The 11,510-nt window shown below is 33.7% G+C and overlaps 1 protein-coding gene across 1 annotated transcript; it reads right to left on the bottom strand.

Annotated features, from left to right (window-relative positions):
* LOC18587401 lies at nucleotides 949–2,500 on the bottom strand. Its single transcript, XM_007011155.2, has 3 exons — nucleotides 2,483–2,500; nucleotides 1,879–2,175; nucleotides 949–1,631 (listed from the first exon to the last, which is right to left on the bottom strand). The coding sequence occupies exons 1-3, from the start codon at nucleotides 2,495–2,497 to the stop codon at nucleotides 1,275–1,277; spliced, it is 669 nt and encodes a 222-aa protein (XP_007011217.2). The 5' UTR covers nucleotides 2,498–2,500; the 3' UTR covers nucleotides 949–1,274.

The raw sequence follows: 11,510 nt of genomic DNA, 5'->3' as shown, positions 1-11,510 counted from the left end.
AAAAGAGTTTCATCATCTATCTCTTTCTCTTCAACTGTTGCCGCCTTCTAATCTCAATTTTCTTTGGCCTTAGAAACCTTTTCAATGTGCCTCATCTGATTGCATGATCAGCATCTGACATCTAGTTTGTACCAGCAAAATTGTGCCTTATAGCCCTTTTTTGTTATTGGGCTTGTAAGGCATTCACCAACTCGGTAACTGTGAGTCGTGAAAGATCTTTTGAGTCTTTTAGTGATGAAATATTAGCCTTAAACTTCTTTGGAAGACTAACCAAGGCTTTGTTCACAATTCTCCTCTCAGATAGATCCTCTTCAAGTAACCTTAACTGGTTAACAAGGTTCATGATTTTATCATAATACTCTTTAATTGCCTCATCCTCTTTCATTATAAGGATTTTGGATTCTCTGTGCAAGTTGAGAGCCTGCATTTACCGAGTCCTTTCACTCCTGTAGAACTCATTTTTCAATCGATCCTAAGCTTCTTTTTGGCTCTCACTTGTCATAATCCTACTAAAATTGCATCAGAAACACCACAACGAATACAAGATTACTATGTTGTTTGAGTTGAGCTATTGTAGGATTAGCACGCCACATCACTGGTGGCTCTCCACCCACCTCCACAATCTCCCACAGATCAAATGCAGGAAGATACACCTTCATCTTCACGGCCCAAATTGCGTAGTTGCCTCTTGAGAATATTGGAGGTGTTGTTGCATTAAAGCTAGGTGATGCCATATCAAAGATAATAAGATTTTCAGGTGAGGTTTTCCAGATAGGAAGAAAAGAGAAAAAAATGATGATAAACAGGGATTCTCTGATGAAGAAAAAAAATAAAGAATGATTTTTGTTGTGCCACAAAAGTGCCTTAAGATCCTCGAGGCTCTCATACCATATTAGATTTTTTGAAATATCAGGTAGAATCAAAGACAAAGAAGAGAGAAAAGGCTAGTTGAGAGCAAAAACAGACCTCAGCATTTTCATTCATTAAGTCTGTTGCATAGATTACTGGAGCATATAATAAAGAAAAACAAACTACTGTTTAGCTGACAGTTTTTGCTAGTTGGACCATGATGTGCACCACTACCTATCACAACCTTGTACATGGCAGCGGTTATGTAGCATACATGTAGAGCACAGAAAGTGCTGTAACAGAAAATAAGATAAAAGGCAAATACTAAGAAATAGAATAAAACTTAATTCTTAAAGCAAGTCACTGCCGTTGAAGACATAAGGTAGATACATTCCAAATTCAATACACACCACCAAGGTTGTCATTCAATGACAATGATGGCCAATTGATCTGGACTTAGCACCACCAGTCTGATCCTGCCGCTGTTGAGCAGAATTCCTCAGAACCCCTATTGCCTGTGCAACCATGGATGTTAAAGCTACTGGGGATTCTAGCAAGTGCAAAATCTCAGTCCGACCCAACTCCAGAAGCATTCCTGTTACTTTAGCTGCTGCAGCAGGCTCCAGTTTTTCAACAAGCGGATAGAGTCTCTCCCCCAGGATTGTTCTCTCCTGATCTGGAGTTGCATTCGCAAGTGCCGAGCGCAACAATGTCCTCATCGAAATTGGCCGACGAGATGTTGACCCTCCACGCCTTGCCTTGCCTGTACCAACAGCAGTTCCCTGTAATATTTTTCATCAATTGAAGAGTTTGTATTGAGACTTTGCCAATTCTTTATTTACACTTTAAATAAAAAATAAAATTGGCCAATTATTAAAGTAAAAGACGAAGTTAAACACACAACAAATTGGGTTTACAACTTAACAGATTAAATAGAACAATCAAACATGAGCAGGAATAAGAAGAATGGAGAAGAAAAGAAAAAAAACAAAACAAAAATTGCAGGCAATATTGCCTCTCTGCACGTACCAAAGGCGTACAAGCAGCACTAATCAAAACCTCCATTGCCTCTGCAACCCTGGATTTCAAAGCTTCCGGAGATTCTAGCAGGTGCAGAACCTCAGTCCGATCCAGCTCCAGAAGCATCCCTGTTACTCTAGCTGCTGCAGCAGGCTCCAGGTTTTGGACGAGCGGATGGAGTCTCTCCCCCAGCACGGTTCTCACCTGATCTGGTGTTGCAGTCGCAAGTGCCAAGCCCAAGGCCATTGTTGAAATTGACCCACCACGCCTTGCCATGCCTCCTCCTCCACCAACCTGATCAGTTCTCTGAAATATTTTTCATACATGCAATCATTCATCCAAGACTTGTTCAGGAACAGAAATTTGCATTCTTAAATTCACTAATCAATAACAAAAACTCTTAATCATTGCTAATGATTATGTTGGGAAGACAAGCCAAAGATTCATTTTCAGTTATCAGAAACACAATTTTTCACCTCAATCAAACACAAATTCCCATCAAGTTTTCCCAATAATTAAAACAATATAAATATCTTAAATCAACTAAATTTCAGACTCAATAACAATAGGATTGATTGAGTTTTGTACTGAATAGGCATGGAAATTGGTTTACCTTTACTAAGAACATATGAGACAAACCCTTAACTATGGTAAACCAGCAATCAAATATTATAGTAATAGAAAAACGTAAAGAAAACAACATATACTGAATTTACAGCAAATAGGAATTAAGCATAATAAAGCAAAATACGGCAGGGAATTCATTGTAGTCTCTTCATGTACCAATGGCTTATGAAACAGTAGAAATACCTTGCAATCTATTCCTTTGGTACACCGAGGCAGGCACCTGTGTAAATTTATAGTGTTAAGAGATTGGTAAGTGCATAAGGTAATATGTATAATTTCTAAATATGAATGGTTGACTCTAAACTGAATTAAGAGTAAAAATCCAATTTGGATATTTGATTTATGGTAGGTACATGTATTTTTTGTTAAAAAAATCGGATTCGAATCTGTCTTTTCTAAATAAAAAATAAAATAAATAAATTACCAACAATAGTCATTTAGTACTATATATGTCAAAAATTTCTTAAAGTAAGAGAACAGAATCAATGCAAATTATATAATTATTGTATTGTTTCGGCTAAATACTCAGATAAGCCCTCGAACTATACCAAGAAAGCCAATTTAACTTCTATCTTTTTATTACGTTCAAATAAGTCCTAGAACTCTAATTTTGGGTCAAATAAGCCCCTTTCACAAACTGTTGGCTAACTTCTATTATTCAACGACACAGTCAGCAATTTTTGATGTCACATTAATTGCCATGTGGCATGTTAACATGTTACCTTGATGACGTCAATGTCACGCGGCAGATGATGTGGCATAACAAACTACTAACTACGAATTGAGTTTTTTCTTTTTACTCATCTAAATGTCCAAAAATTATTGGTTAGGGATTTGAAATAAAAAATTAATAAAAAAAACCTTCTACAAACTAAAAACCATTATTTCTTAACTAATACCATCTTCTTAATTAAAGCCCTCATTCCTATAAAAAAAAAAGCCTTAATCTAACTTTTCCAGTTCGATTGAAGCCATTGTTGCTTGACTAAAAGTTGGTGTAGAGAAATCCGAAAATACCCAAACACGATTTTGAGAAGAGGAAGAGTCAAGGTAGGACACAAAACCTGAATCTAATTGCATAAGACAACCATGTACTCAAATAGCCTAAACCAATCAATATTCACAAACAAATATTCACCTTTTTTCAACATCCCCTAAACCCAACCTACCTTATAATAAAAATGTCCTTTTCCTGTTTGTAATTCTTATTCCTCTTCTACAATCGTTTTTTGGGTATTACTCTTGAATTTTCAGGATCTATTATCATTCGTAAATAAAATTGAACACCATCAAATTTCCCTTACAAATTCTAGTAAAGAAAAGAGAAATTTTTGACTTTTTTTTTTTTAATTAGGGAACAACATTGTGTGTCTTTGCTAGTTTCAGTATTATTAACATTGTGTATCCTACCTTGACTCTTCCTCTTCTCAAAATTGTATTTGGGTATTCTTAGATTTCTCTACATTAACTTTCAATAGAGCAAAAATGGCATTAAAGTTGGATTAGGTTTGTTTTTTGTTAGGAAGGATGGCTTCAATTAAGATGGTAATCAGTTTGAAACAATTAGTTTTTTTTTAAATTTTATGTTTTAAATTCCTAACCAATAATTTTTGGACATTTGGATGGATAAAAAGGAAGAAAACCCAATTCTTAGTCAACAATTTTTGATACTACGCCATTTGCCATGTGGCATTGACATCATCAAGATGACATGTCAATAGCCACGTGGCAAATGATGTGGCATTGAAATTTGCTGACTATACCGTTGACTACCTTTTGTTAGTGAATGGTTAGTGAAAAGGGTTTATTTAATTCAAAATAAAAGTTTAAGGACTTATTTGAATACAATAAAGGGACAAAGGTTAATTGACTTTCTTGATATAGTTCAGGGATTTATTTGTGTATTTAGCCTATTGTTTTCAAATTGTAAAAGTTTTTTTTCTTTAATAGTCTATCATCCATTCATGCCAGTAAGATAGTTAAAATGGTCTATCTATTTTAGAGATTCTATCCTTGCATTCCCACAAGGATCATAAAATGTTTATTGTAAATTTATAAATGATGGAAAGAAGATATTATGTCCCAAAAACAACCATTCAATGTGTATTACAAAGATAGATGGAAAATATCTGAAATAAATAAAATTTTGGAATAAAAATTAAATTTAAATTTAAAATGTAAATTAATTATGGGATACGTGTCAATTTTTTAGATTATCTACGCCAAAAAAATAGGTTATCCATGGAGGACTATTTCTTTTTACGTCAAAATTTGTCTTTTTATATATTGATATTAAATTAAATTTATAATCTATGTATGTATATTGATAATTTGATAACTCAATTTTTTTCTCTTTAAATTTTTATTAAGTAATTAATGTTGCAATATGTTGGACACTTTCAACAAATAATGAGTGTGGGCATAATCCCCTTGTGGGAAAAGGAAAAGAAACAAGAGTCCTTTAAATAAAGGGGAGAGTAAGTTCAAAGTAATTGGATTAATGTGAGTTGAATTGTAAGATGGATCATGGATGGGCTTTTTAGGCCTTGGTTGGTCTTGAAATTAATTAAATTAATAATATTTAATTTATTATAATGGCAACATGTGCACATTTTGGTAATTAAATAATAATTTTATTTTTTTTAAATTGCGAACAAATGTGTCAACCAATAATTATGACTATTAAAAACAAATAGTTATGTTTGTTTAAACATCAATAATCATATTTGTTAGAAAACCAACAGTTATGATTGTTGGAAATAAGACAGTTGTATTGTATGAAATAGACACAACTATGTTCGTTGGGAACAATCATTTCTTTTATATCATTTTGCAACAGAATATCATACACAAGTTTAGGTAATCTTGCCATATGCTATTGGATGCGTAGTGGATTAACTTTGTGAGTGTGTAATGCAGTCAATCATTAAGCTTCATTGTATTTTCGAAATTTATCGCATGCAACCCTTTTGCGTATAATCAGTGGGGGCGAATAAAGCTTTAAGGATAGTGATATTGTTATACGCCTTAAAGTCATTTCAATATTTTCAATTTTATGTTTTTTTGAAAAATATGTAATTTTATTACTATTGCCAAGCTAATAAGAGCGTTGGACTTGTTTACAAAATAATGAAAAAGAGAAGAAATACATCAAATGTATCTAAACATTTAGCTCATTGGTTGGTGCATGATCCTCTTGACTAAAAAGTAAGATTTGGATCCCTTTTCCCCCAATTAAAAACAATACTTCAAATTTTAAAAACTCATAAGTACTATATGGATAAGTATGAGATGTCCAGTCCATGTCTGCTTATTTGTTCATTATTAAAATGTCCAAATATACATATAAATATTTTCTTGATCACATTATCATGTTGAGCATTATTCGAATTCCATTTGGGGTAATTAATGCAAGATTATGTTAATTCCCATTATGTCTGAATTAGAGCCATATATGTTTAACATGTCCTGAACCAAAACAATTCTGCATTGATTCAAACTGTCATACACATTTAAAACTCTCGTGTCTTGCCCTGCTTCAAACTCCATTTCTTTTTGAATTGTCACCTTAAGTTATAACCCAACTCAAACTCTAACATCCTACTTACCCTATCCACATAGAACAGCTAAGTCAAATTAAAATTCAAGTTCTTGAATCTTATTCCGGTTATATGCCTGCATACTCATCATCTCTATCCATTATAGCAAATAAATCATGTTTTCTTCCTACGCCTTCCTTAGCTAATTTATCTACTTCACTGTTTCCATCCCTCAAAATATGTGTTACTTGCCAATGTGGTACGTCTTTCTATAGACCTTTAATTTGAATCCAGAATTGCCTTAATCTCCAGGGAGCTTCAATTGGGTTATTCACCTACTTTACTATGTTTGTCGAATCACTTTCTACCCAAATCATTACGGATGATGGCTAAAGGCATGTAAAGGAGTCTAGGAGGAAAAATTGTATTTACAAAAAAGTGCTAGTTGAGAAGGAATTGGATAAATCCATGGCAAACGAGGGAAGAAAAAAGAAAAGGCTATTGAATATAAAAAAGTGTTGCAAAAAAATATGATGTAATTGCCGATCATTAAGGATAATCACAAACCTTTATCCCAAAATCAGATTGGGAGTGCTTGGGAAAAAGTGTGATTGGTTATGTTTGGAAAAATGATGATTTAATTTATATTGAATCGCAATTGAAGGAAAATGGTTTTATGGTTCCAGTAAAGGCAGTTGGGAGCTTGAGATGTCCCAATTGCCTTTAAGTATTGTATGGCTGAATGTGGGATGTCCAACCCATGTTTGCTTATTTGTCCATCATTAAAATGTCCAAATATATATATAAATATTTTCCTGATCCCATTATCACGTTAAGCATTGTCCGAATTCCATTTGGGGTAGTTAATGCAAGATTATGTTCATTCCCATTATGTCCGAATTAGAGCCATACATGTTTAATGTGTCCTGAACCAAAACAATTCTGCACCGATTCAAACTGTCCAACACATTTGAAACTCTCGTGTCTTGCTCTGCTTCAAACTTCGCTTCTTTTTGAATTGTCATCTTGAGTTATAACCCAACTAAAACTCTAACATCCTACTTACTCCACATCGAACTACTAAGTTAGTTTAAAATTCAACTTCTTGAATCTTATTCCTTTTATATGGCTGCATACTCGTAATCTCTATTCATTATGGCAGATAAATCATGTTCTTTTGATATGCCTTCCTTGGCTAATTTATCTGCTTCAATGTTTGCATCCATCAAAATATTTGTTACTTGCCAATGTGGTATGTCCTTATGTGAACCCTTAATTTGAATTAAGAATTTCCTTAATCTTCAGGGAGCTTCAATTGGGTTATTCACCCACTTTACTGCATTTATCGAATCACTTGGAATACTGATTTCCTATAATATCAGTGGATATTCTGAAAGCACCCTCGATAGCTAAAATTTCAACAAGATTGGAATCCTTTTCACTTATTGCTCTTGAGAATTTTAAAAGCACACTACCATCATGATTTTTCAATACGTCAACAATTCCGAATGGTCCAAGATTTCCCACTGATGCTCCATCAACATTGAATTTCACCTAACTTATTTATGAGTCTTGCTACACTACCGCTTTGCTAATTTCTTTTCTATTTCGTGTTGTAAACACTAAATGTGAATTTCTAAAAATATCTTCTACAGACTTAACCAATTATAGCCAAATTTGTGGGGCTTGTCACACTACCTCCTTACTGATTTTCCTTCTATTTCGTGCCATAGAGTCTAAATGTGGATTTCTGAAAATATCTTCTACAAACTCAATGAATTCTAGCCATTTAGCTTTACTCCATAAGGCAACTCATAACTTCATTAAATCATAAAGTTGTACTACTTAGCAGCTTTTTCTATTAAATACAACTTCATTACAAGTCAACCAAATGGTAATTACACAAAAAACTAAAGTCCACACCATGGTATTATTTGCACTAGTACATAATTTTTCCCAAGCTAGGAAAAACGTTTTTGGGTCATCCAAGGCTACCCAACTAATCTTCCATTTTGAACACCACATCCCCCACACCCTCCATACCTCCTTACATGTGAAGAATAAGTGTTGAACAATTTTTAAATTTTTATTGCGTAGAGCATAATTAGCTTGATTTTCACTAATTAATTTCCTACAAACTAGTTCAGACTTAATAGCCACACGTTCCCATATTAACTACCATATAAAAATTTCAACTCTATAAAGGGCATATCCAATCCCAATTTTTGTCCACAGATCCTTATAGATTCCTGTTGGCTTGCTAATTGACAAAAAGACTTTGAAGAAAATTTACCACTTGTAGAATTCTTCTAGACTAATCCATCTTGGATTTCATCATTAATTGCAATCTTGTGAAGAAGACTTCAAAGGCTTGTCCACTGTTCATATTCCCATCCAAAAAGATGTCTTCTAAGTTCTATTTTTCAGCACCAACCTTGATCTATCCTTGCACCAAAATCACATACTTTCTCTTCCTTATTCACAGCCAATGCATAAAGCCTTGGAAATTTTGTTTTCATAAACATATCTTCCAGTCACTTATTATGCCAGAAAGATATTGATCTACCGCCACCTAACACAACTCCAAAATTAACTAAAATGTTGAAGAAAAATTTATCAAGAGTCATTAAAGGAGAGATAATAATTTTCCATGTGTTTAAGCATTTATAGGTCATATTAGAGTCAAGTAACAAGGCCCTTGGTTCATATTCATTCTTTGCTGCCCCCACCTGCCTCCATAAGCTTTCTGATTCATTCTCATATCTCCATATCCATTTTGACAAAAAAAACCCCTGTTTTTGACGTCCAAATCCACAATATCTAATCCACCATTCTTTTTGGCTGTACAAATATCTCTCCCCTTCATGTAAGGTACCCTTTTTTAATTATTAGAATTTTCCCACAAAAATCTTCTTTGGATCCTATTCAATTCCCCTTTGATCCCACAAGGCATTTTGAATATTGACATATAGAAGATTGGAAAGCTATTGATGGCAAATTTCAATAACTTGACTTTTCTTCCTCATGACAATAGCTTAACTTTCTAGCCTTCTAACTTGGACTTTACTTTCTTAATCAAAGGATGCCATACTTTCAACGCATTCTAATCTAAAGACATAGGTAATCCCAAATAATTAATTAGAAGATAATCCACCTTACAATGGATTCTGGCCACCCAACTTTCCATCTCATCCTTATTAACTCCAATACCAATCAAACTACTCTTCTGTAAGTTTATCTTTAATCCAGAGACAATTTGAAAACAACGTAGAATTCTTTTCCTTTTCAAAAGCTCATCTAAACTTGATTGACAAAATAATAGTGTATCATCTACATATTGAAGGTGTGTAATTTTCATCTTTCCATTTCCAACTACCACGCCACTACAAATGCCTTCTTGATAAGCTTTTTGCATCATACAACTAAACATTTCAACCACCAAGTTAAATTGGAAAAGAGATAATAGGCACCATTGTCTCAATTCCTTTTCTAATTTAACAAGCTTTATAGGTGATCCATTCACTAATACTAAAACAGAAGCAGTATTAACACACTCCATAACCCATTTGATCCACCTAATTCCAAAACCCATCTTTCTCAAAGTAAATTCCAGAAACTTGCAACAAATATTATTATATGCTTTTTCAAAGTCAATTTTTAGCATTAGTCCCCCCATTTGGCTTTGCACCATTGAGTCCACAACTTCATTTGCAATCAAAATTGAATCTAGTAATTGTCTACCAGCTATGAAAGAAAATTAAAAACATCCAATTACCTCACCGATTACCTTCCGAAGACGATTAAAAAGTACTTTAGCCATAATCTTGTATATGTTACCCATTAAACTAATTAGTCAATATTCTCCAATTACAGTAAGGTTCTTCTTTTTTAGAATCAAAATAACAAAGCTTTCACTCACCCCATGCCTAAGACAACCCATATTATAGAACTTGGACATAAATTTCTTTACATTATTTCTTATTACTCCCCACTGACTTTTGAAAAAATTATAGTTGAACCCATCTAGTCCAAGTGTCTTATTCCCATTTGAATCTCTAATAACTCCTCATATCTCTTCATCAGTTAATGGCAATTCTAACTCATCACAAGATTCCTGTTTCAAATTTTGCACCTCCAACCTCATGTCTGCTAGCTTCTTAACTTGCCTTACCGAATACAGTTTTTGAAAGTGTTTTATAGCTTTTTTTCTAATTATATTCAACTTATCAATTTGCTAATTGTTTATTATGATACTTACCATCTGATTGGATCTCCTCCTTGCAGATGCCATCACATGAAAGGATCATGTATTTTGGTCTCCCTTTATCACCCACTTGGTATGGGACTGTTGTTTCGATTTATGTTCCTCCATTCTATACAAAGACGAGAGTTCTATAAATTTTTTCATAACATCTTCCCCACAACCAAATTCATCACCCAAATTTTGCCATTGCATTTCCAAATTCTAAATTTCACATTCCAATATTTCAATTTGGTGAGGAATTGCACCATGCTGCCTTTCATTCAATTGTTTTATTTTTAACCTCAAATTCTTTAGACATCTCTACGCAACAAGACTTTTCTAGGTTCCAACCGCCTTTAACTCTTGCTTTTTTTTTAACTAATTCATGAAAAGATTTGCTTTTAAGCCAAAAATTAAAAATTCTGAAAGGCTTTAGCCCCAATCACAAGCCTTAACCCCCAATAAAACAGGATTATGGTCAAAAATAGAGTTGGGTAAACAAGATTGTACCATATTTTGTAGCTTGCTAACCAATCAACATTAATTATAAATCTATCAAGTCTAGAAAAAGATACCTCCTCCCTTCTACTACTCCACGTAAATTTTGCTCTAAACATCGAAAGATCGACCAATCCTGTTGATTGAATAAAATCAATGAACTCATTTACTGATCTGGATATATCACTTCAACCCACTTGTTCTTCTTCATCAATAATTGTATTAAAATCACCCTTAATGCATCACCTAACCCCATACTTTTGCATTTCCTATAATAACGTCTCCCACAATAATCTCCTATTTACCTCATAATTAGGTGCACAAATATTTATGAACTCACATCTATACCACAACCCTTTAATTTGCCCAGTAACTAGAATGTAATTTTTTATTTTGACATATTCCTCCACAGCAAAAAATTCCTCTCGCCACATCAATAAAAGCCCACTTGAGTTTCCATATGATTCCACACCCAATCCACACACCCGGTTATTCTTCCAAATTGATGCAAATGTATTTGTAAGATTCACTTCAATTTAGTTTCTTGAATACACACCATGTCCGGTTTAACTTTCTGTAATACCCTCCACACAAATTTCTTTTTTTCCCCTTTACATAATCCTCGCACATTCCACGTTAAAATATTCATCATAAAAATGCTAAAACACACACAAACACACACACACACACACACACACACACACACACACACACACACACACGTGTGACACACT

Source organism: Theobroma cacao, chromosome 10 (genome assembly GCF_000208745.1).
Source record: "Theobroma cacao cultivar B97-61/B2 chromosome 10, Criollo_cocoa_genome_V2, whole genome shotgun sequence".
Lineage (NCBI taxonomy): Eukaryota > Viridiplantae > Streptophyta > Magnoliopsida > Malvales > Malvaceae > Theobroma > Theobroma cacao.
The sequence above is the reverse complement of the archived record's forward strand: the minus strand, read 5'-3'. Positions and strand labels throughout refer to the sequence as shown.